General features: G+C 41.0%; 1 protein-coding gene across 1 annotated transcript in view; it reads right to left on the minus strand.

Annotated features, from left to right (window-relative positions):
* The window catches only part of LOC146551970 (uncharacterized), a 31,731-nt gene extending 4,638 nt beyond the window's left edge, over positions 1 to 27,093 (minus strand). Inside the window, exons 1-4 of the mRNA XM_085256547.1 lie at positions 26,617 to 27,093; positions 14,588 to 14,669; positions 11,577 to 12,091; positions 4,539 to 4,592 (exon numbers count right to left, since the gene is read on the minus strand). Of these exons, the coding sequence (XP_085112673.1) occupies positions 4,539 to 4,592; positions 11,577 to 12,091; positions 14,588 to 14,669; positions 26,617 to 26,685 (720 nt within the window). The 5' untranslated portion in view covers positions 26,686 to 27,093. The remainder of the gene's footprint in view (positions 1 to 4,538; positions 4,593 to 11,576; positions 12,092 to 14,587; positions 14,670 to 26,616) is intronic.
* Between the last annotated feature and the right edge of the window lie 239 nt (positions 27,094 to 27,332).

Below are 27,332 nucleotides of genomic sequence, written 5' to 3' on the forward strand. Positions count from 1 at the left end.
CATGGATTGTAGCTCTTCACTGAGCCCTCACCTCGAGTCCATTTCAGTCTTGCTGTAATACAAAAGTCGGATTTACCTCAACCAGAAACCAAAGGGTCATGCACCACTTTTTCCTTACATTTAGCTCCCTCAATTCTGCCTATATCTGCACCACTTCCCTCAGCTCAATCAATTTTTTCCCTCCTCCATTCTTTACAGTAGCTGAAACCAGACGCCATCACTCTTGCCTGCTACAGCCGGGGAAGCTCTCATCAATAAACTCTCCTATTCACCTCCAGGCCCTGAGGGGGAGGCCTCAGCAGCAGCTACAGGGTCCAAAGCTGTGTTTTCATTCTGCTTACACAAAACCCCCACCGCCACCACCATCAACCTCCTCAACCCCTGTAACAACTCCCATGCTTGAAAAATTGAGTCCAGTTTCAACCCCCTCCTGCACCCACCCAGCGAGATCCAGTGCCTTGGTGCTGGATCTTGGCCAGGAAACCGTGGGTCGACAGAAGGAGATGGAAGGGGGAAAAAGTGCACAAAGAGTGGACACAAGCTTCCAAATGGCTCATCAATCCACTGTGCACTCACTTTGAGACAAAAATCTCTGAACTGGAACAAACACAGTGCCCACAGACGTCACTGACGGGGACATCAGCAACACTACCAGCTTCACCAGTGAGAACACGGGATAATGAGCAATATCTCCACGTATCAGTGGAACTAAACAGATAGCAGCCGGCCAGGCTATAAATGGAAAATGACTCCATCCCTGGAAATACACCACAAGGGAACCGCACACACTCTACCTCCTCCTCCTCAGCTCCATCTCTCATCGCCACCTCGGTTTTTTACATTTTCACTCATCATCATGCAGGACTGAGGTATACTCGATGCTGTTACAGTCGCTGTGTGTACGTGTGCACGCACATGTGTGCGCTCATAAACAAGTGTGTGATAAGGTTCCACTGACACTATCCCACACGACGTGATAATAACGTCACTTTTCTCACCACACTGTGCCTCCTTCTGGAGCGCCCTCCTCCGTGCCAAGACGACAAAGCTTGTTCCAGCCTCCAGCTCTCCGTCCTTCTAAGCAAAAATCACCATGTACACAGTCGCATCGCTGATGATTAATTGTTGGCCGTTGCGTTTGGACTTCTTTGGGAAATTCCTGTTGTATTTACAGAAGTATTCAGGCTGGTAAATGTGCACTAATGGGACAAGCGGAAAGCACAGCTATTAAAGGCTGTTGAGTGAAATCAAGAGATCAAACAAACGTGAAAAGGAGGGCATTTTTTCATTCTTAGGCTAATGTATCACTGCAGTAAAGTTTGCAAAAGGAATCCAATGGCGCTATCAGATTTTCCACAGTCTCTATAGCTCAGTAGCTAGTGGGGCATGGGAACAAACGCTGCAGCCAGATGCTGTCCCAGTATGCAGTTGGATGGAGATCAAGGTGCTGGCAATAAGGCAGGCCGGTCTGTTCACAGGGGCTGAGCAACCTCGCAACCTTATCGCGACTGTAATGGATACCCTGATCTGGACTGCCCATCAGCCAGCATTAAAGGAAAGGCTCTGCATGCAAAGTCGTGTTTAAATTGATTTCAATTAATTTACGTGTAAGACACACTTGATAATGATAATCTGCTTTGACTGGTTTTCTTCACTTTATTTTTAGACTCTGTTACAGTAGCTTTGTGTGATTCACAGTTCAAAATAATTCTTATTTATCTTATACTGCAGCCTGTTGGTGCATCCTCTGTAAGAGCTGACTATATCAGGAATTAGACCGGTCATGATTTTAGATTTTCATATACCAGGCATTTCTAAAGACTGCCGAGACCCATCTGGAAATCTGAAAATCGTCTGCGGCTCGCCCAAAACTATAATTACAGCTGTGATAATGACATGAGCCTAAGTAGTATTTCCTTCTTGGTGTTTTCACTGCTTCTTTTTTTCCAGATAATTTGCAAGATGGAGTTGATTCATTAACAGCTTTACGTCTGCTACCTGATAGCCATCTGCTACTGATGAGATACAAGTTCACGATCAAAAATAGGTCCAAAAATAAACCATAATGTCTAGTTTATTATAAGAATTTATTCTCATGTCCCAATATCCACCCTCAGCAGTTGGGTATAGGACCACCAGGGCCTCCGCCCTTGACCACAGCCCAACACATTTCCTCAGTGGCGGAAATGAGCTTTCCTCGAAGGGTGACTGATCTCTCCTTTTGAGTTGGGGTGAGAAGTTCAGTCATAGAGGAGGAAGTAGGAGTAGAGCTACTACTTCTCCCCTTCAAAAGGAGCCAGTTGAGGTAGTTTGAACATCTGTCTGACCATGATGCCTTCTGGGCACCTCCTCTGTGAGGCGTTGCAGGCATGTCCTACCAGATGAAGAACTGGAGGTAGACCAAGGACATGCTGAAGAGATTGGATCTCTCGCGTGGCCTTGTAACGCCTCAGGGTCCCCCTGGATGACGTAGAGGAGGTGGCTGGGTAGATGGAGGTCTGGACTCTGCTTAGACTACTGCTTCCGTGACCCAGCACGGATAAGCAGCAGATGATGGGAGGATGGATGGATGGATGGATCTTAATTTCAAACTAAATTTTCAAGTTAACTAGAACTTTAACCCGTTCATAGTTGGTTAACGTTCTAATCTACCGTGAGTTGGACGACCTTCAGCACCGTTTTGAGTGAAGACCCATTGTTGAGTGCAAGTTTCATTATAATCTGACGAATACTCAAGGAAAGAATAAGAAGAATGGTGTGAACTGTGAAGGAACAGACGTCTCATCATTGGATAAGCTCACTGGTTCTTCAGCTAAAGAAGCTAAATATATATAACTATTGTAAATGACGTCATGTAACCATTGAAAATTATCATTGAAAATCATGCTTAGATGTATTTATTTTGTTAACATGACTCTCTTAAGTCACTCTTATCTCAATAAGGCTAAACCAGTATGAGCACTGGTTCAAAGTGATACACGGGGAACTCGGTTTGTTCAAGTCTCGTAAAGTAAAAATAGTGCAACTCACTGCAGTGACTCAAGGCCAGCAACAAATTGAGCAGACACCTCTGAGTCAGTGTGTAGCTAGCGTTAGCTCAAATGAGAGAAGAAAGGAGAAGACAAAAAGGCAATTAAACTAAGAGTGAACTCAGCCTAGTGAGTCTCTCGGTGTGCAAGAGGAAAGTGAACTCTGTTAGCAGTTGTCACATTGCTCTAATTAGGCATTAAGTGTGTAGATGCTGTCTGCAGTGAGAGAGCTGTGATAAACTGCAAAGTGAATCTGTGGCTTTAACTGATAGCACTGGGGTTTTTTTATATCACTTTTATCTTCAAGTTAGCAGCATCTGTATATCATGATGATGCCCCTGTTAAAGATATTACAACCCATAAATGGAACGCTTCAGCCTGAGCAGAAAAAATTTTTTTTTACCCAGCAATAAAAGTTCAAAACGAAGCTTTTATTTTGCCCTCATTTAAATATGGGATCCTGTTTATTATCTTACATGGATGGTTTTTAAACATGGCTACAGGCACTCACTGTTGGACCGCTCTACATACAGATTAACAACACCGCCAACCAAAAAAAATTTGGATTCATTACTCCATAAGACTTGTTGTCACTGATCTTCAGGCCAGTTCTTGAGTAATTTGGCGTACCTTAGTCCTTTCAACCTGGTTCCCTTTCTAAAGAATAGCTTCTTGACAGCCACCTTCCTCTGAGACCATTTCTGATGACGGACATTACCTTCAAATACTTTTCATCTTCTGCAAATACTTATTTAAGCCCGCAACTTCTTCCTGTGTCCTCCACTTGTCCAGTTTCCTCACATTTATTAAGGACAAACTGCACAACCTGCCAAGTTTTCAGCTATTAGTTCTTAGGGAATCACCTTGTTGGCGTCAAAATACTTTTATATGCCCATCAAATTGTGTTATCTTTGGAGTTTTTCATAGATCCTATTAAAACATGGGGGACAGATTTTTGCTTTCTTCTCTTTTGTGTAGACACAACACTCACTGGGTTGTGTGTCTTGGCTCCTTGGAAGCAAAATATATGGAAATGAGGCTTGGCTCAAGACTTTTGCACAATACTGTCCACTTCAAGGGTTTACAGATGGACTGACTGATGTGGGAAAGCTAAAAAAATATATTATCATCTGTTATACCAAAAACCTCTATATGTTGCAGTCAAAACTACTAACTTTGCTAACAAATGCCATTAGAGGAACATTATGAGCGCTTTGTCCCTTCAGAGCTCATAACAGCCTGAAAACATCGCCAGCTGTTGTGTTGACAATTTGTTTTATTTCTTTTTTTTACTGCTATCAGCTGTAGGAATGTTGCGTACAGCTGATAGCAGTAAACTTCATAACCTTCACCGTGACAATATTCTCAAAACATCTCGAGTGTTGCAGTCAAAATGTTATGTCTTAGCTGAGCTTTGAAGCTTACAGGAATACTATTCCAATGTTCGCCAATGTTGTGGGAGCGTTTCCTGCCAGCAGGGTATTCGTGTGGCAATGAAAGTGAACTCACCCGAATCTTTATGGTCCGTGTTTTCCCTCCGCAGTTCTTTTTCAGCAGCATCTTCTGTGAAGACAAGAAGAAAGCACAGTGACTTTTCTATCGATATTAAAACTTCAGCAGCAGCTCCTCTGTGACAGGAAGAGTAAAAGCTCCACACCTTTTCTTGTAGACTGAACTTTTTATGAGAGAAAATGACTGGTTAAAGCTAGTGTCGGTGCATGTGAGTATTTTTCTATAATCAGCCATATCAAAAACAGCAAAACACCAACACATGAAAACAAAGTAGGCACCGGCTTAATGTTTAATTCGGGATGATCGAGGAAGTCAGCAAATCCAGCTGTCTCACTCAAGTATAAACAGTTGGTCAATGAAGCTTATGCAATATCCTGTCTCCCACTCCCCTCCATGACCACGCAGCTCCACTGTTTTCAGAAAAAAAGAAAAAAGAAAGAAAACACAGTGGGGGTGGAGGGACCACACAATCATCGAATTGTCTGGAGTCGCGGAGGTAGCTTCCAAAGGGGAAGGGAGCGCAGGAGAGAATGGAAGCACCACAAGACTCCTGCTGCTGTGATGTGGGAGACAGTCAACGTGCACTTGCCCTCATGCTCACCTCCTGCCAGCCCTCATCTTTCTTTTTTTCCCCCTCTTCCCATCGGTGACTCTACAGTCTACAGTATTTGAGTGCAAAATGCTTGAAGAAGAATTTAAAAACAAACCAAATCCAATGTTTATTTTAGATGCTACATGTTTGAGCTGGCCTCGTGCAAACTTTCAAAGAACCCATCTTAGAGAAAAATCAAAGTGATAATTTTATCCACCCCTGCACACCACCCTCACCTTAAACAGGTCACAGCTTGCCAACGAGCTGTAGAAACGTGGGTACAGAACTTGTCTTCTATGCAACATGCTACAAAAATAGCCTTGACTTATCTAGGCTAATCCTTGGTGAAAGCTATAACCACTGTTTACATCCATGGGCCGCCTAGTTAAGATGGATGTAGACTCCAGGTTCTGAAAAGTGAATCCAGGGCATAAGTACTACCTTAACACTGCACTCTTATAATGGATGGTAGTGTGAGGCCATCGTTTGCACCTCTCTCCGGGCTAAAAAATTTGGGGGTCTTGTTCATGACCTGAGGACGAGTGAAGTCGACACGAAGGGTTTGGTACCAGCCTGTTGTGCTGAATAGATATCAGACCAGAAAGCAAGCCTGTTGATTTACTGCTCAATCTACATTCCTTCCTCACCTACACCCACCAGCTGTGAGCAGTGATGAAAACAATAAGTGGACAGAAGCAGCTGAAACTAGCTTCCTCCTAAGGGGAGTTACGGATGGAACAGGTAACTCTGAGCGCTCCCTCTGAACGGCAATTGGCTTGGTACTGGGGGCTTCCCAGGATGCAGTGGGTTATCTTCATTGACCTCTTTTCATGATATATGCCTATACACCCCTCTGCATTTAATCATTAGTTATTTTTAATCTCTCACTCTCTTTCACAGTGTGTCTTCCTCCCACCACCCCCAACTGGTCCCAGCAGAAGGCTGCCCCTCCCTAAGCCTGGGTCTGTCCTGTTAGAAGTTATTCCTTCCCACTGTCACCAAGTGCTTGCTCAATCCGAGCTGCTTTATTGTTGGGGTTTTCTCTATTCTATGCTCTTTACCTTACAATAGAAGTGCATTAAGGCAACTATTGTTGTGATTTAGTGCTATGTAAATAATATTGAATTGAAGTGAATTTAATTGAATCTTTGCTTTTTAGTTCTACTTAGCTTTCACAGTGGTGTTATTCATTTCAGTTTAACACTTAGTGTTTGGATGACAGTGCAGAGAGCTAACAGGTCAGACCAGAATCTCTCATAGATAACTGGCTGGGTTGAGACCTGGTGGGTGTGAATGTTATAGTATATGTAGCAATCAAAACCATTTTCACTTACATCGGCATATAGTCGATCACTTAGAACAACATCTGTGCAGTTTGTGGGAATGGACACGGACAAGCAAGCATAAGGAGTTATCAGAGACTAAATGAACGAACCCATAAATAAATAAAGGCATGACTCTAATTATTTACGGTCACACTGGGGAATCATAGACCTGCACGTTAGCCCCTGGTCTTAGAGAGGGAGCACCGGAGCCAAAACTAAGTGCACTGTCAATATCCTTCAGCATTTAAGGACCATTTCAATCTGAAGAATTAATATTTTTTTCCATGCACTCTTATGGTAGTCTGAGGCCATTGTTTTCACCTAGAAGAAAGTGGAGTGCCCACTCAGTGTTTGGGGAGTTGCTCAAACATTTTGGGGTTTGTTCATGAGCTGAGTGAAGACAGAGACCAACAGATCAGTTTGGTACCAGCCCGTTGTGCCGAATAGAGCGTGAAAGCAAGCCAGATGACTTACTGCTCAATCTACATTCCTTCCTCACCTACGCCCACCAGTTATGAGAAGTACTCAAAACAATAAGATTGTAGATGCAAGTGACCGAAAGTAGCTTCCTCCTAAAGGAAGTAGGGCTGGAACAGGTAACTCAGAATGCTCCCTTAGCTATGCTGCAATAGTCTTGGGCTGCTGTGGGTGCAGTTATCTTCACTCATGTCTTTTCACTCTATGTGTTTATACGCCACTCAGCATTTAATCATTATTATTATCATTAGGGAGGCTGTCCCTCCCTAAGCCTGGTTCTGCCCTGTTAAAAGAGAGTTCTTCCTTCCCGCTGTCACCAAGTGCTTGCTCATAACAGGTTTATTTTTTTGTTTGTTTTTTTAAATTGTTGGTTGGTTTTCTCACTATTCTCGGCTTTTTACCTTATGATATAAAGTGCTTTGAAGTGAATTTAATTCAATCTTTTGCTATTTTCACTCACATCAGGATACAGTCGATCACTTGGAACAACTTTGACCAAGTCACTGTACAGTTCAGGTGTTTCCTTTAAATTGTCATCCAGTTTTTTGTTTTGCTCAAATGACCAGCATCTGCCACACTAACTAAATTGAATTTATATTGGAGTATGCTACTGAACATAACCCGGGATTTAGTTCTATGCAGTATCTGCAAGCCTCATTTTGAACTAAAGGAACAGTCTTGTTGTTCTTCTTCTTCTTTTATTGTGTTCAGATTTGCTGTACAAATATCTTCCTGTAAGATGAAGCTGTGTAAGCCCACCCACTCTGCATGTACAGAGTTATGGCTCTTGTTTTTTTTTATAGCTGTCTCTTCGAAATGAAAAAAAAAATAGACTATGAGTCAATCTAACTGAAAATAAGCCTGGGAGGCTATATTTTGGGCCAAATATACTTATTTCTTACTCTTCTCGTTTCTGGCCTTGAAAATGCTTTTCCTTTGCTTGCATGTCCATTTGTATGGTTTCAGGATGTAGTTAAGAATATGTTTCAGGTGTTCCCTGCACCTTTGGCACAGAATCCCCATATTTGACACCTTTAAATTACATTTTTAACAAGAACCGCATCTCTTTCCCTTTCTTGCTCCCCTGGGGGCCAGATTCATAAAACTCATGACTGAAGCTGCGTGTACGAGCACAGGCAGAAATGCATCCTTTTCATTAGATTTATAAAGCCGTGCATTGGCATGGTCGTCTTTTATAGAGCTCAGTCTTCTTGGCTTGTGCTCCTTAATTAGTCATTTGCATATAAAACACTGTTTGCACCAAATTGCTTCTGGAACTCCGAACAGAATAAAAACCAGAGGATAAAAAAGGTTGTCAACTTTATGTTCATAGAAAAAAGAGAGAAGTGGTTGTACTACAAATGCGTGGGCGAGGTCCTCCACTAAATGTCTGACCGCGGCATTCTTATGGTGTACTCAGACCAAACATAATGTGAAGCTTTGCCATATATATCTTTCTAACACACATTTAAGATCGCTTTTGGGGGTAATAAGAAATTCAAGGGTTATAAGCTAACTTTTTCCTGTACAAACACCAGTGAACATGTGCTATTTTTTGTACATCAGACCCTGGATGAGGTGTAGAAGTCGAGGCTGATTTCATGACTGGGAGATGTCCAGCTAAAGGGTTAATGTGTCTGCTGGCTACCTCTGTAGGCCCCCTTTTGTATTCCCTGCAGCACCTCCCATTCCACTTCACTGAGCGTGCACACACACACACAGTGACACAGACAGGAGGATGTACACATGCAGACACAGACAGACAGGCAGGATGATGGATGCACACACATATACACATCGACACACTACTTCTCTTTTTACACTTCACCCCTCTCGAAGTTGCCCGCTGTCTCTTATCATCTGTTCGTTCCCTCTAAAAACCCCACGGACATATGGACCCCTGAAACCTGCAGTTTCTCTCTTTGCAAAGACACACACACACACACACACACACACCCTTCCCCATCCACAGTGTGGGCCAACAAGTCTATTGGATTTTAATGATTAGCGGACCAGCTTCGCCGTGACTCATTAGTGGCTGTCGTTTTTCTGTTGTTTATTTAATCCTCTCCTTCTGCCTCCACCCCTCCATCGTTTCCCCTCACTCGCCAGCCTTTGTGAAAAACGAGGGCGGACATCTGCCGTCCGTGGCTCCCTCTCCTTCATCCCTCTCCAGCCAGACCACCGTGGAGGCGAGCGTCCGGCTATGGAAAGGGAGGACTTTGTTTGCGTGTGTGCATGTGTATTTGAAGAGTATTCACGATTGAATTTTTGGACCAAATGTGCGACCCAAGATCGCTGTTTGATTTGCTCAGGGGGGTGGAGACGGGGGGGTTAAGGCTCATCTGCCATTTGGCACACATACTGCTATAGTGTCAGAATTAAATATGATATTACATAAATAGGTACAGAGAATCTATTTCAGCATACAGTGAAACGGGTTGTTGGACATGAAAAGACTGCATTCTGTGAATGCATCCAAATATTTGAGGGAAGAAAATCTGGCTCCTAATACAACATCCCCACATAAACTCACTGATTATCCAAAATTATGGCATTCCAAGCTCCAAGTTAAACATCCTACTGAGAGAGAAATGGTCTGTCAGTGATCTGTTTCAATTACAGCAATAACAACTGATAGCAATTAAAAATTGATTATTATTAATCAGTTATACAGTGCCCTGGGGACTAAACCGCAGAGCCATTAAGTAAATGTAGATTAGAGTGCTGTACTGAAGCATAATTTGGAAGTACTTAGTATTTTTACTGTGCTAAAAGCTAGAAGTGCATTCACATTTTAGGAAAATTTCAGTGTTATAAAATATATAATGCACTGTAATTCTTTAAACTAACCAAAAGTATTTAATCAGTTCCACCCGAACCATTTACAACAACAAAATATTGCTTACATGTTAATCCACAAGTAAAAATAGGGATTCATACTGTTATGCAATTTCATGTATGTGTTACTTTTAAGCAAGGTGACCGGATATCCTTCTTTATGTGGGATTGTGAAGCATTTTTTTATCCCGTGTTCCCTTGTCTAACATCTTGAGATATTGTCCCAAATATTAACTGGCTCTGCAGGACATACCCTTTTTCTATAGTGTGTGCATGTGCAGTGAAGGCTATAAATGTTAGCCTATCTAATACTAAACTCCCTATGGAAATTTACAAGTCACCCAAAAAAAAAAAAAAAAAAAAAAAAAATCAAAAATAGAAATCACAAGCTTTGCAGAATTTTGGTGAATATGATGGAAACTACCATCAAAAAATGAAGAGGAAGTGAGTGCTGCATACACTGCCGTAATTGCTGGAGTTTCAGTTTTGCACAGAAGAAAACATGGCCTGATGTGATGCAGTATCTGTGTCATAAGTTAGCAAGAGAGTTTGAAACACTGCATTTGACCTTTACATGCTAAAGGACAATACCTCCTAACAACAGAATCTGGTCACTGATTTTTTAAGTCTTTACCTGTCCTTGTAGCCAACTCTGTGTGTGGGTGCTAGGCCGCCAGCACATATTACTTACCTGTAAGTGCCAACAGCCAAACTATGAGCTAGTCAGATGTGAACTCTAAGTTTTCTGTGATGCACTTTTACTAAATGTTTCCATAGACTGCTTGGATTTATGTCCTTATACACTGACGACTTGATACACTTAACGTAATGAGCCTCCACTGAAGTGTAGCCAATGTGGTACACGGTGCTGCAGGATATATGTGAAAGGCAAGTGCCCCGGGCCCTCACAAGTTGCCTCAAAAAGAGAGTTCCCTGTTATGGTCAAGGAAGTATAAAAACGCATGCCATTTTCTCCAATATGGACAACAAAACCATTTCCTTCAGGGCCCATTGATACTACGATCGTTAACAGGGTTTTTACGGACTCAAAATTGGCTGTTGGGGGCTGACTGAACATAACATAATAAGTCTACATGAAAACAACAAGTTTTACCTTAAATTGCAAAATTGTAGGCATTTTCTTGTCATTTAAGGCAACATAACAAACAAGATTGCTCAGAGGGCGCAAGTCCTCCCGAAGGCAAGAGCTATACTACAGTAAAACTTTGTTTTTATTACAATATGATGACTTCAACGTGTTATTGGTAACACAGACGTCGTAGGACATCAGATGGAAAAAATTAAAAGTGTGTTGAAGAGTTCTTTCCACAACCTTTCAGAGGATGTATTACTCAGTACGGTTTCTTGCGATTTTTTCCAAGGTCAAAATTGACCTTGGGCTCAATGAAGGTCAAAGTCAAATGCTTGGCCAACCTAGATACTCGTGTCTCCTGAGGCCTAGTATATTGTTGAGAAGTTTGAAGGCGATAAAAAAAAAACAAATTGTGGGTAATACAAAAGGGTTTTTTTTTTACATTTAGTGTGACCTTGACCCAGATTTTACCCAAATTTAATCTGTTTGAGCTGTTTTTTTGCATCTACCATCACAAAAAATATGACATCTTGAAAACTGTAAATCTTAGACTGCTAAGAAACAGACAGACAAACAAAATGAACTAATTACATACTGCCTTCTTTCAGGGGAGAATAAAAAGGGTGCATTATACTAGCTGCAGGAAAAACCCTGCTTTAATAATTTAGCGCTAACATATACATGCTCCTCGTATTTAACTCACGGACCTGTTGCATTTTCTCCAAGTCCAGACTGGGTCTCCCTGGTTCCCCCCCGTAGCTGTGCCGATACTTTCTGTAAGGTGCTGATTGGTCAAAGTGGGTCAAGATGATGGGTCGTGCAACCGGCGGAACCACCTGCAGCTGAAATCGCATGGGGGGTGGCTTGAGGCTACGTGGTGGGCTGGAGCTGAAAAGTACAGGGCTGGGGGAGGCAGCCAGGCAAGCACCGGGCTCCCCCAGCGACCTGGCGGAGGCGGCAGGCGACCTGCAGCCACAGAGGTCCCGCACCTCCTCATCACTGGAGGCACTGCTGTGGTGATCGCCATGGCGCTGGGAGAGTGAAGATACCCACTTCCTGTTATCGCCGCAGCTGATTCGCTCGAGTTCTTCCTCTGAAGAGTGGCGATCCAGATTGGCATCTAAAAGGAGGCGCAGGCGTCGCAGCCGTGCAGGAGAGAGGGGACCCTGGTTGTGCTGCTGGCTGGTGGCCAGAGGGGTGAGGGCACAATTTCTCCGCCTCTCTAGGAGAATTAAAAACTCATAAGTCAAATTTTAAAAAATGTAGAAGATTATAATTTAATACCGAACAGACCAGTTACACTGAAACAAGGTACCCCTCTGCTCTCATCTGTTTCCTACTTTTAAGCTAACCACTAGTCAGATTTATCTCTCTCTCCCTCCTCTAAAGGACTAGGAACAAAAGTCACCAGGAATCCTAATAAAGGCTAAGTAATCATTCCAGATTACCCCAACTCTACGCTATCAAAATATATATTTATTTTCTATTGTTCTCCCAGTTCTTGGAAATCAGGGGACAAAGACAATCACTGTAGCTGACACGCATCAAAAACTACTTGGATTTGTTATATAAATCTGTTGCATTTGCTTTTTTTTTGTAAGGTAAAACATGTCCGGTAAAAGTGGGCATTCGGCAACTTATTTTTTTTTAATCATTTGCACCTCCTTCCAGTAGCAGAGCACTTTATTTTCATCTTGTTTAAGTGAGAGAAGATCCTGTAGCTTTGTGCAAACTATAAAGTCAAAATTGTGAAGTTTACCAATTTATTTTACTATGAAAATCTAATTTTACATTGAGGAAAAGTTTAAATTGTTTGTACGCTCTGTCAGTTATAATTCGGTATCGGCAGGTCACATTTAGAATTTAAAAGAAAGACAAAATCTGAATCAGTCAAGAAAAGTGCAATGAATACATCTACTTTTTAAGGTGTCTGAGAGATAATGAGATCCCAGACGACGTAGCTACTTTAAAAACTAGAAGCTTTATAAATGACCTCAGTGCAGCTGCTACACTCAACAAAAATATAAACGCAACACCTTTGTTACTGCTCCCATTCCCCATGGGATGGACGTAGAGACCTAAAATTCATTCCAGATACACAATATAACCATCCCTCCCAAACAGTGGTCACAAATCAGTCCAAATGTGTGGTAGTGGGCACATCTGCTATATTGAGATAATCCATCCCACCTCACAGGTGTGCCACATCAGGATGCTGATCTGACATCATGAGTAGTGCACAGGTGTACCTCAGACTGCCCACAACAAAAGGCCACCCTGGAATGTGCAGTTTTTTGCGCTATTGGGGGTCTGGGGACCCAGAACCGGTCAGTATCTGGTGTGACCACCATTTGCCTCATGCAGTGCAACACATCGTCGCATGGAGTCTATCAGATTGTCAATTGTGGCCTGTGGAATGTTGGTCCACTCCACTTCAATGGCTGTGCGAGGTTGTTGGATATTCGTGGGAACTGGTACACGCTGTCGTATACGCCGGTCAAGCACATCCCGAACATGCTCAATGGGTGACATGTCCGGTGAGTATGCTGGCCATGCAAGAACTGGGACATTCTCAGCTGCCATCTGCCCTGAACAATGTGAACCATGATTCATCCGTGAAGCGCACACCTCTCCAACGTGCCAGACGCCATCGAATGTGAGCATTTGCCCACACAAGTCTGTTACAGCGACGAGCTGGAGTCAGGTCAAGACCCCGATGAGGACGACGGGCATGCAGTTGAGCGTCCCTGAGACGGTTTCTGACAGTTTGTGCAGAAATTGTTTGGTTGTGCAAACCAATTGTTCCAGCAGCTGTCTGGGTGGCTGGTCTCAGACGATCTTGGAGGTGAACCTGCTGGATGTGGAGGTCCTGGGCTGGTGTGGTTACACGAGGTCTGCGGTTGTGAGGCCGGTTGGATGTGCTGCCATATTCTCTGAAACGCCTGTGGAGACGGCTTATGGTTGAGAAATGAACATTCAATGCACGGGCGACAGATCTGGTTGACATTCCTGCTGTCAGCATGCCAATTGCACGCTCCCTCATTGCTTGTGGCATCTGTGGCATTTTGCTGTGAGACAAAACTGCACATTCCAGGGTGGCCTTTTGTTGTGGGCAGTCTGAGGTACACCTGTGCACTACTCATGATGTCAGATCAGCATCCTGATGTGGCACACCTGTGAGGTGGGATGGATTATCTCAATATAGCAGATGTGCCCACTACCACACATTTGGACTGATTTGTGACCACTGTTTGGGAGGGATGGTTATATTGTGTATCTGGAATGAATTTTAGGTCTCTACGTCCATCCCATGGGGAATGGGAGCAAAAACAAAGGTGTTGCGTTTACATTTTTGTTGAGTGTATTTGGCCGTATTTCCTTTTTCTAATGAAACTTCTGCCAGCAGCTTTCTGAAGTAGCTGAAGTTGATTGAAGTGAAACGCTTTTCAAGTTTCCTGTAAGCAATCTGTTACGGCCAACAGCAAGTATAAGTATCAATGGCTCTTTCAGCATCCTCTTTTCACCTTTACTGCATTTCTTAGGTGATTAAAACTTTTTTCGTTTCCCAGAAAACACTGTAATAATTTGAAGGACATTTCCAGAGTCAAAATTCTCCTCCAGTAATCAGTGTTCCCCTCTAATCTTTATTTTTGACCCAAAACAGAAAATCATCGTCTATTTTCAATTAAAGGTGATTTGCCTGGCAGTGGGAACATACCTCTGTCAATCTGTGCAAGCTCCTGGTTCTCCCCTTCTGAGTCATCGCTCTCCCCTCCCTCTCCGCTGCCATGGTAGGAAATCTGGAAAAAGCATCAGCTTGTACTGTAGGTCAAACATGCAATGCTAAATTAACCCCTCATATCCCCTGCTGATATGAATCTTAATATTACACACACATACACAAAAAAAACAAAGTTTATCATACAAGGATATATAAGGGTCCTTCTCTTTCAAGCCAAAGAAAAGGAAGATTTTGGTCTTAGATCGTGACACTTGGCATGGGTGTAAAACTGATTTGTTTGCCGTTTTAACAGGGCTTAAAAGTGTTTTTTTTAGCCCTGAATATTTCATGTGTATATCTCTTTTAGGTCACAGGCTTTGACAGCAATAATGCAAACTAAAAATCACAAAACTTTAACTCACTTTTATATAATTCCAGAGCCTTTACGTTAGAAAATATTCATACCTTGAGAGTAAATTTTTGCCTGGCTTCAGTAAACATACACAAGTTGCTGTACAGAAAAACATTCAACCTAAACCAGACTGTCTCTTTAAAAATCGTTTCCTCCTCTACAGCAGCAACAACAATACAGATACCCTGCAGACTGCAAAGCTAACAGTTAAGTAATGCGCCTCACACTCAGTAATTACCACTCCGAGGCTTCGCTGAGCAGCTGCCATCTGTGCTTGAGCTTGTGTGTACGATGACACACATACATCCACACAAACATACAGTGTCCTCCCTTCTAGTGTGTAACACACACCACCTCCTCCTCCTCCTCCTCTTTCTGAAGGCCTTCAAAAAAATACAGTGAAAAAGGGGGAAATGAGCCAGGGTTTCAAAGACAAATACAGGGAGGACAGTATTCAATTCATATTAAGTGGAAGTTCCAGAGTATGCTGTTATGCAACAACATCAAGGCCGTTGAAATCACATTATTCACATCTTATATCAGCAGTAATGAATAACAGGAGTTTTGGCCGACTTTCTGTCAGCCAAAACTCCTATTAATCATAAATGTAGTTTCCTTAAATTGCTACAGGCTAAACTGACTGAAAACATGTCATACTTACAGTCCAATGTGTCATATCAGTGCAGACCAAAGAATAGGCCAAACCAAGTCTGATGATGTAACACTGCAAACACTCTTTCCACACTTTATGTTGCTAGCTCAATGATTTTTGTCTTTCACAAAGTAGGACAGTGTCTAAATGACCCTTGAAAACAATGTTAATTTATAGATGATATTTTAGACTAGACCAAAAAACTTTATGACCATCTAATAACAGGTTTTTTACCTCCTTGTGATTGGCCATTTACAAATGTTTAACTGGAGTTCCCCCTTCATTTAATGCTTCCTTTAAAAACTTCAGTTGCTTATACTCTCCAAGAGCAAGTCTGATAACATCAAAAAGTCACATCTGAGCAGGTTTTAGCAGGTAAACAATCCAAGCTGGGTGCAAAAGATGGACATTTTTTTCCCAAATGCCTATTATCAAAGGCTTAGCTTTCTATTATTTTTTTAATCAATTTGAATCCTTAAACAAAGATTTGCAGAACAAAAGAGAAATTTTGGTCCCAGAAGACAGCTGACTACATCAGTAGTGCATTCAAAATTTGCACCCGGAGGCTAAGTCAGCAGAGAAGCCCAGATAACGTTTCTGGTGGTAGGTTTGTGAAATGAACGTAACCTGTCCCAGTTTACTTCCACCAAGAGCTGAGGTGCTCCACAGACAAGTCCCTAATCTATTCCAGATTCTATATGGTCTAACACAGAGAAACAGATAATCATACATGTCATTTGCCAATTTAGAATCACCGGTTAAATAAACATGTGTGTATCCGGAGTATCTAGAGGGAATGCAAGCAGGTTTTAACAGAATATGCACAACTCCACACAGAAAGGCAAAGTAGATTTGAAGCAGGAACCTTCTTGGTGCGAGGTGACAGTGCTAGCAGTAGGTAGTAAGCACTACATGCCAAAGTGTCCAATTTGACCAAGTGCTATGTGCTAAATTAATATGACTTATTCCCCGAGTATATAGCATACTACCAGCAATGACATGGCTCATCAACTAAAGGCCATTCGGGGTCGCTATAGCTCAGGAGCTACAGGTCTTCTGTTAATCAGGAAGTTGATTGTTTAATCCCTTGCTACTCCAGTCTGGATGCCAATCTATCCTTGAGCAAGATACCAAACCCCAAGGTTGGTCCCAGATATCAGCTGACTACATGAGTAGTGCATTTAAAATTTGCACCCAGAGGCTAAGTCAGTAGAGAAGCCCAGCTAATGTTTCCCCAAGTTTTTCTCTGATGCATCCATTGTAGTATGAATGTTAGACACCAAGCACTCATGTAGGAAAAAGCATGGAAAAGTGTACAAAACAGTCCATTTCCTATGAATGCAATTACTACATTTATTGACAATCTAACAACAAGAGTTTAAGGAGTTTAGGGAACAACATGGCGATGCTTAAAAATGAAAGGCAACAATTAACAGAACTTTTTAACCCTACAGGAACATTAACTGAAGCAATAAATATCCTACAAATACTGAAACGAACTGAAAACGAGCTACAGCTGAAAATGCTAAATCAGAAGCTCCACTTGCTCAAAGTAATTTATTCATTTTAAAAAACATGCCACCTTCAGGAATCTCAAGGCAAGATGTTCTAACAATGTTACCACTAAAGATTTTTAAAAAGTTATCACCAACCATTTTCTAAAACATATACAGAGGATGCTATCCTATCTTAATGAAGACATCTAGAAGTCACCTAAAAGTGTAATAAAGGGTATATTCCATGCAATAAAAGAGTGTAGCCTTCATGCTTTTCACTGGTGCATGAGCTGTGGGAAGGATACTCAATGAACAGACCCAGAGCCAGTTCACAAGACAAAACCCCTTGGCTGAGGGAGTCTCGAGTTAAACAGCTTCACTTCATGAACTCCATATGAAAAAGACGTTGAGGAATAACTGTGAGGAGGAAATGTGTTTTGGCAAGTGGTTGGCTTGGGCTTCAACTCCACTGTATACTACAGAGAGTTATTGTTGGGCAGCATCCATAAAGCAGTCGAAATCCTGTTAACATTACTGTTGTAGGATACCAAGAGCGAACTGGTACTAGTTGCGGATTATAAACATTTTAATTGTACTCAGAAGAGACAGGAATTTAGTCTGAGTCACTTAAATCTGTTTTCACTCGCAGTGAGATCACCACTGAGATCAAGTTAGCAGCTTTTGCTTCTCTGCTTCTTTGGAATTCTGAAAGCTTCTTCACAGACAAATCTCTGTCAGTCGGAAAAATGAATGATTCTGATAAATTCTGGCATGTTTACATTTGACATTTTCATGCCAATGTCCATGAACATGCTCTGACTGCATCTTGACCCCCCACGCCCCCTCCAAAAAATGTCAGCTTAAAAAAAAAAAAAAAATCCAACACTTACAATTTTGTCCATCAAAAAAGGAGTCTGCTAATGCATGCTAATTGGTTGGCTAAGGATATATGGTAGGAAGTCCTCCCTCGATGACAACCGTTTCCAAATGATAACAAACATTAGTAAAGTGGTTGAACCACAACAGAAACCCCATGTGTGTGAGAAGCATGTGGTTGTGGTGGCTGAAGGTGACTCGTGTCTGGAAAAAGACAAATCAAAATGGCAGATGGTGGAGTGGCTCATGGTACTTTGACTGTGACAGAAAGATACTTTAATGCAATCAAAATCTGAAAATAGAGCAACAGCTATTCTCTTGACCCCGGCTGCGGTCAAACAGACCAAAAAAATGACTTCCTTTTCCTAATCACTTTACCCTTGATCTCAATGGAAAACATGTCAGGGAAATTTGTAAAGGAGAATTTCTAAGGACTTAGGAAAAGTGAACCACGGTTCTCAGGGAATTCAACTATACTTACATAAGACTACTTAACAATGTGAATGTTGTTGACATGGAACTAGCCGGAGATGACAATGACATCCACATCTTAAATACTTCATCTCATGGAGGTCACAGTGATTGTGATTAGTTGCTTATCAAGTCCACTCATATTTTCTCGTCCTACTGGAGAGACGATCTTATTCTGACTTTCTGGGACTGAAGTCAAGACAGTTCTAAAGACTGCAATACAATAATGGACATAACTAATGCAAACTAAATTATAGTGAACCTTAAAATGACTTTGATCACTTTGATAAAGCTCATAATCTTAATTGTTTAATCATAGAAAATCTATTCTCAGAGTTCATTTTTGGGTTTAACAACACTGTGTTAAAGAATCATACATATTAGCAGGTTAGGTCACAAAATGGAAAATGCACTGTTAATATTTACATGACTTCTATTACTTGTTATTTATGTTTATTTGTTTTCACAAACTGATGGTTGCTATGAATTGTGGGACTTTCCTTTCATAAAGGATGCTCCAAAGTACCCTTTGCTAAAGGATGCAATAAATGTAGCATTGAGCACTGATATAGTGGTATCGTTCATTCACTTGGAAATCTTCCTAAGCAAAAATGACTTTAACTGGAGACCTCTTCAGTTAAAAATGTGATAAAAATTGACAGAAGAATAACTTTTACCACATGAAAGTTTTTTGAGGGAGAGGATATGGCTCTTTAGGGCTAGACTATCTAAGCTATGAGACTTTAGAAGTTCTTTGCTTCTAGTTTCTCACCAGAAGGGGTTAAAAGACCAACAACAGCTCAAGCATGAACAGAACGAGACCCCTTCCCATGAACTCAAAAGCTACTACAGCATCTGATGAATTTCTCTTAATGCAAAACAAGTACATGTCAACAGATGATAAAAAATAAGCTATGCAAAATCTCCTCTGGGAGTGTGAAGCAAAGCCGTGGTGCATGTATGAGTATTTGAATAAGTTTCACTTTGTTTTTCTAGACAGCAAAAACTTGGCGTGTGACAGTTATCTGATATCAGGTATTACTATGAAAGAGAGAAAAACTTTGCATGTGTTCTCAGTGAACCACATCTGATACGGGTACTCCTTTGGCACAGCTAGCTACAACAAACTCTAGCTATTGCTTAACTGACATTCACCATCACACTGTGCTGTAGCACCAGCTGTTCAGCTCCAGGATATGGTGCTAATGGTTGCTCCCTTGCTACTGTAAAGTGAGCAGTATTTCACTTAGTAGTCTGCATAAGATAATGAGTTCAGTTCATGCATAATGCTCTAGTCAAGCCTGGACTGCATAACTCCAATTTAAAAAGGCTGCATCATATTACGATTTTTTTTCCTGGATAAAAATGAGCGATTGGAAGCATGTAATTAATTTAAAGATTCTGAGTTGGTTAACTTGACAGAAATGTATGTATTTTCTTAGCATTTTTATCCGTCTGATAAGAAAAAGCGTAGAGCTTATGGTTTACCTTATATCCAACCCAGTATTAGCAAAATGTGCCTAACAAAGTATCTGGTATGGACTTCCAATTTAAACTTTTGAGCATACTACAATATCACTCACTAAAAAATGAAGCCCAGACTCTCTTGGATGCTACGAAAACAAAAACAAAAACAAAAAACAAACAAACAATGATAGAGATAACTGCATTAAAATGCTCTCAGTCCAGAGCTCTGGTTCAGTAAATCCAATCAGCTGACAGCAAGCCTAGCAGACAGGTAGCAGCTACAGTTGCCCAAGTCTGACCTGTGACTCAAACAGGTTCTAATAACATGATTAAAATACAAAAGTTTGCTTTACTTAAAAAATGAAACTATATACAGTTAATATAAATATGGAAATGAGAAATATAGACTAAAGCAGTTTTTCCGTAGCAGGCAGTAAACATGTTCATTTCTGCTGTAAAGTTGGGCATTTTAACATGGTAGTCTATGGGAACTGCCTCATTTTTTATCCAGCCTCAAGTGGCTATTAGAGGAATTGCAACTCTTTAGAGAATATGTAATAACCACGTTTGACTTGTCACAGCATCACACCAGAGTAGGTATGGATTACAGAAAAGTGGGTGGTGCCTTGCAAACAGTATTTCTGCAAAAGTATTTGCATGTGCACTAGCAATAATATATACACAATACAATATCGCTACATTTTTGTCCATTTAAATATTGCAAACTTAGACACTTTCTAGTTCTTTCAGGCTGCCAGTTTTTATCCAGTTTCAAACAATCAGTTTCAAGACAATCCCAACTATTTACAGACTTTGTTTATCTTAATACATTTGCTAAAAATAGCATATAAAGCAGTAGTGCCCCACCTGTAAGCACATTCTTCAAAAATTCTTTCAGCTCTCATAAATTAATGTTTTAAGATTAGGTTTAACATTGCAATAAAAAGGATTTACAAGGTTCATCGAAATTAGAAGTGAGCAGAAGCTTACCTAGCTACTCTATATCTAAAGATTATATATTATGTTGTGACTGAAGTACACATTGAGAGCCAAGAATGAAACACAATTAGACAAAAAAAGACAAGAACCTAATCCAATGAAGGTTATGTTTGGATATGTCAATATTTAGAAAATAAGGCAACTTATTCTTGGGCCTCTTAATAAATGTTATCATATGTCTTATGATGAGTTTATGATCTCCTCCATTCACTTTGGAAGTAGGTGAAAGCTGTGTGAGAAACATCTGCTTGGCAAGTTTAACCTCTCACCCAGCCTTCAGTCCACCAAGAAAAGCTGGCCAAGAACTATATTTGTTCTTTAACTGATATAGAGAACTATATGCAAAGAAAAAAAAAAACACAAACACAACCTAATCAGGAGTTCAGTCGGCACAACCTTCCACATTAGCATTGCACTAATATTTAAGGTCCCAATCGCGTTGAATCTGAAAACAGGTGTGAAAAAAATATTTGAAAAGCTTAATGACCCTCCACAGTCATTCTCACATTGTTAGGAGGTAGCTCTGCAGTGACAGCATTCAAATATCATTTTGATGTTAATCACTGGTGGTGATTTTCATCTTCCGGTCCAACTACTACCCAGGTCTGTGCTGCTACTTTGCATGACAAATATTCAAATTAAGTTTGAGGTGAGGGCTTGGACTGCTGTGAGCTGTGGGTCTGCACTACACCTGAGAATAACTCCACCAAACTAACTACAAAGCTCAGTAAGAGTAAAGTTATATAGTACTTAAAAAACATTTAGAGAGTTGAAGTATGACAGAAGAACTTTAAAATAGAAAAGGTGACCTTTATGAACCAATATATCAGCAAATAAGATAGCATTTACAGATGTCAGTGGCCAATATGTTGTTTGAGTTTAGAAAGCCTACAATGGAGAGCTAAAAGTTATCCATTTCCCTGGAATCAACATAGGAATAACTACCCACAAAATCAACATGATTTCATTTAACTCATTTAACTGTTGGAAGTGACTACAAGTTACATTATACAAAGTTATTATGACACACAATAAATCACAGCTACAGGATGAGCCTGGAATCAATGTAGGCACATGCTGCTTTGACTAGCCACTTATCCCACATAGTATTAAGGCCTTTGGAAGTTTACCCAAATTGCACTTTTCACTTTTTCCTTTCAGTGAATTGTGGAAAAGGAAATTAAACATTTGGGGTACCAATGCCTGCTTCTGCTACTCTGTATCACAGACAATAAACTGCTACTGTGTTGCTATTTAAATATGATACACATTTCACCATACTGATGTTCCTGAAACATGCTGCGGAGAAAAAAAAAATCTCACATGAATTAAAATCTACCAAATTTCAGCCCAATCTGATGTACTTCGAGGGCCTGTAACTTGGAAAAATTCTCATATTTTGAAGGTAAAATTTTGCAGGGCTACATTAAATGTGGTATACTTATTAAACCAAACAAATCAGCTGATTCTGAAGCGGTCAGGTAAGAATTGTGTTCAGATTTGGTTGACCCATACATTTCCTCACCTGGTAATTTGCTGATATTTTGAGAAAAGTTTGAGTCATACTTTTGTTTTATTCACAGTACAGTTTTACATTAGTCCTGAATAAAAAGACAGAAGACAAGAAAAAAGAAAGAAAGAAGAGAGTGCTTGAAGTTCATTTGGACAAATAAGCAAAAATGAAAATGAGCCTGCAGGAATAAAGCATAGAAACTGCTATTGTGTACGCATGCAAACACATACAAAGACTTGTGTGTTTGTGTGTCAAGAACAGTTGAATGAAATCCTTGTCAGTGCCTTGCATCACTGAGCAGCTTGCTAAGCTGGATCAATGGCAATGTCACAGCGTGCGCGCACACAAATACACACCACCCAGTTCACACACATATCAGCTTTGCTCTGCCCTTCCACACTGTCATGGACACTGTCACACTCCATTCCCCCTCTCATAAAGACACACAGCATAGGGACAGACATGCTTGCCTGTCTTCAGCTCACACTCAGCTGGTGGATCTTCCTCACAGTAGTGTAGCTCTAAGTGGTTTTAATCTGTCGAAGCTCCAGGACCTTGAGAGACCGTTTAGCCTCTTTTAAACTATCCCGAAGCCAATACATCGGCTTCTTTGAGTCTGTAAAGGGCCAACACAGCAAGGGGAGGAGTCAAAGTGTACAAGAAAAATCTGCTGCAAAAATTTAAATCTGGACCATAATTTCCAAAATTTTACTAGGTATAAAATATCAGCAGCGTCACACAGAGTTCAATAGTGAGGTTCATGTCCTTCGTATGGGTTTATGGATTATGCGTCATAGTGATGTTACTGACATCTAAAGTAGATGAGCTACAACACTGTGAAACAATGGTGCATGCTCTTGTAGAAACTAGAAATCTTTAAGATATCAACTTTAACAAAAACTGTGTTGTTTCCAATGTTGTGGAAAAGATCTACTCTATCCACAATCCGCAATTGAAACTGTGATGTCTGTGATTGCTGGTGGTCATTGTTACCATGGAAATATGAATGTTTAATATTCACAAATACTACTATAAAACATTACATGGATTAAACTCAAAAGGTTTGAAGGTTGCTGTGGATTTTGCATATGCTGTGCATGCACTGTGTGATAAGTAGTTCCTGTGGCTCCACAGTGTAGTGGTTTACACACTCCCTTAACAAATAAAATATTCCCTTTAGAGCTCGGGAAAAGGCACAAATCCTACTAAGGGTGTATCAGGAAGGGCATCTGACATAAAAATCTGCTAAAACATATAATTAGAGCCTACTGACCCCTTATACATTCAAATTAAATCTTTTTATGGTCATGATTAATTTCAAAGCTGGTTGGCTTGGTTTGAGGATTAAAACTCTTTGTACAAGGATTTTCTGGAACGTCAATGGACAGAATGAATAGGAATTTCAATTCCGGAACTGGGGCCCTTAAAAAGTGGGCAGTTATTGTTAAGCTCTATTTAGACAAGAGGCTAGATAGCAAAGTTATGAGCTAATGGTAGCTAGCTTGGTTAGGTCTCAATTACACAGGGCTAAGGACTTGTCACAAAACCCGGGAATCACCGGTCACTAAGGAAACGTGTTTTCCCCAGATGGTTAGGAGGTGGTTGCCAGACGGTACTTCAACAAATGAAATCAGCGCAAAGATGATGCTGCACCAAAATCATCCTTGTGATTATTTCAGTCGCTAGCAGATTTCAGATAGAAACTTACATGGAAGACACTGACTTGGATGTGGACACTCACCGTTTACCCTTCGAGCTGCAGTGCTACTTGAAAAAATGTGACACGAACTAGAAACATTCATCTATAGAAAAAATGTGGGGCTTTAACACTCCAACCAGCACATTAACAACTGTTGCCTCGAGGCGCTTTATATTGAAAACATGCAACAATAATACAAAGAAAACAGAAAACGCCAAAAATCAGATGACCCCCTTTGTCGCTTTGAACTTTTACTTCAAAGTAAAAGCTGTAAAAGGCACTTTTACTCTGAAGGTGGGAGTTCTTCATTTTCAGTTTGCATTGTACTTTTCAATTTAATGGCCACTTGGCAATTAGTTTGCAAATTTGTGCAGACAGTTAATGTCTTCCATGCACACTATTAGTGACAGCGACAACATGCAAGCGACCAAAACAATTGCAAGGAAGTATTGCCACTGCATACTTCTTTGCAACCTCCACCAACCACTTTCAAAGTGGTGGGAGTATTCCCAAGAAGCTAGTGATTACAGAAGCTCAATGTCTGGTCTCTAGGGCTGCATCAGTAGGACATTAATAATTGTTTTCCACAGCAACTGCCAGCAACCGCTCACAATAAGATCAAAGAATAAACATTTTTCCCTCATGACTCAAGGTTGCCAGATGGTTGCCAACCAGTCTCTAGGCCTCAGCGAGCTTCATCCCTCCAACTGAGTGATAAAATACTAAATACTATCTTAGTGACAACAAAAAGCAGGACCAGAAGAAAAATAAATAAATAAATAAAATAAAATAAAAAAATCAGCCATGATGGAAAAAAAAAAAAAAACAATCAAAAAAAATTTTTTTCCTGTTTGTGGCTTTGTGTCGCAATAATCGACATGAGTACACTTTCTATCACTAACTAAGATTCTAAGATCGTACTAAACCTTGATTATCATTTAAAATTCCTTCAGTGAAAGGTGCTCCATTGGCTGCCTCTTCTTGAATCATTACACTGCATTAGTGCAGGTCCTGGAGCAGGGGTCATACCAGCAGAAATTCCTTATAAATCACCATTGTACTGGTTTAAGAGTGCTGTGTAGCGGCTTTCACAGGCCATCCTGTGTCAGTCCAGCATGAAGGCAACCAGCCTTGTCACAACTCACTTTTCCCATCACTACGACAGGCAGAACGTTTCCACCAGTGAGCAGATCAACAAACACAAACAATAGCAGACAATAGGGATGGCACACTTTCCCCCATATCCACCTCCAGGCCTTTGAATGGGCACACTTTGGCACAAAATGGCTGCCATGCGACTATACAGTTGGTTGACGCACAATAGTGTTGTAGATGGAGCAAGTTAGTGACCCGTGCAAGATACAATTCACCGTTCAACTCCCCAAAAAGAGGCATTATGCAAGCTGAACAGCCAGCAACAACTGAGGAGCACTTACATGGATTCTGTGGTGGATAATTGGAGGGTAAAGATGTAGATGTGGGGGCAGCTTGCAGTAATAAGGTTTTTACTGAAATGTTTGTTTGTATACATCCTAAATGAGCTTCAATTTGTACCCCCACACTCACCCCAAACACACATATGCACACTCTGAACTACTTCCACCAGCCTTTCTCTTACACACAGAAGGCCAATGTTTCTCAGTGTTTCTCCTTTCTTATATGACAGCGAGGCAAACATGTTTAGCTCAAGAGGGATTTTTAAGACTTTAACTTGTAAACACCAGAGAAAGTCCTGTAGTATCCATGAAGAGTAAATTGCTTGATAATGAATGAGGCTGAGAGTACCTCCAAAAACACGCACAGCAGTGATGAAGCTCTAGCCTGTCCCACAGAAAGAAAACGCTATTTAGGAATTGGTCAAACAGTAATAAACAAGAAGTCAAAGTAGCTCCTAGAAGGACTTTACCTCAAAATTATGAATAGTAGATAACAACTATTCGTTAAGATAAAGGATACATTGTTCAAACAGGTAGCTTGATGTAATAAATAACTTATAATTCAATTTGTAACTAAAAGTAATGGACTAATGGTTAAAATAGCGTCCAAGAGTCATGGGTAAACAGCTGAGACAATTTACTAACCAAAACTGATAAATGGTCAGCAGAATGTAATCACTAAGAGTAAACAGTAAGCTGAAAGTGGTCCAGATTCCGTTTAAATAAGTCCAAATGAACTCGTTTGACCACCAGAGGTGGTGCAGATGGAGGAGTCCATCTGATAGGGCTTGTGGCCACTCGGGGTGTATAAACCTGGGAATGACTGCTGCTCTGTGCGTGTGAAAGAGAAATAGTGTTAATAAAGGTTCATAAGCGAGTCACGAGACAAAAGTAAAGCCACGCTGCGCTCACACACGCATACACACAGACACGAGTCACTTTCTTTCTCAGCTGTTTGTGCTGCGAGTTTCATGACAACCATTTCACGGTGTGTAATGAACTTACCTTCACTTGGAAAGGATGGATCTCATTGAGTGAATGTCTTCTCAGCTTCTTCGTCAGCGTCTTCAGCATTTTGTCTTATTTTCTCGTGAATGGCTTATCCCCGCTTTACTGCCTCCTATAGCGTGACGGTTACAACAACTTCACCAGCGACTTTGAAAGAAGGCACACAACAAAGCAGCTGCACTGACTCTCTCCGGTGTCGATAAAAACACCGACACACCGAGATTCCTCAAACTGCGTAGATGCGGCTTCTTTTCAAAGGCAGTGCGCAGCAAACTTATTTTCGAGTTCATCGGAGTCACTCTGCCTTTGCTGTATGTTTAACTACGTTTATCTCTCCCGGAGTTTAACTCAAATATGTTTATGATGAGGGAGGAGGGGGTAATAAAAATTTAAATGAATATCAACTTGTTCGCATTCACACACGCACACTCACACACATACACACAGCCGAATGCACACCAGCTTCACCAATACATAGGAGATCTCCTCTAGCTAGAGCGTATCGCTCTCGGATTGGCTGCCGGGCCCGGTGACGTCGTGTTACTCTCTCTAGGAGGAGGCGGGCTAAGAGTTAAAGCCGTACGTTCTCCTATGTTTATTTCCTCAACAGGGGCGTATCCAGGATTTTCATTATGCAGCTTGGGGCCCATCTGATGTGAGCCAGCTTAGAAAAGCCAGGACAGGAAACAAGATTATGTTTACATTTATAGATA

The sequence above is a fragment of the Mchenga conophoros genome, linkage group LG19, assembly GCF_057382185.1.
Source record: "Mchenga conophoros isolate Kocher_MC1m ecotype Shallow Benthic linkage group LG19, M_conophoros_male_GT1.1, whole genome shotgun sequence".
Taxonomy (NCBI): domain Eukaryota; kingdom Metazoa; phylum Chordata; class Actinopteri; order Cichliformes; family Cichlidae; genus Mchenga; species Mchenga conophoros.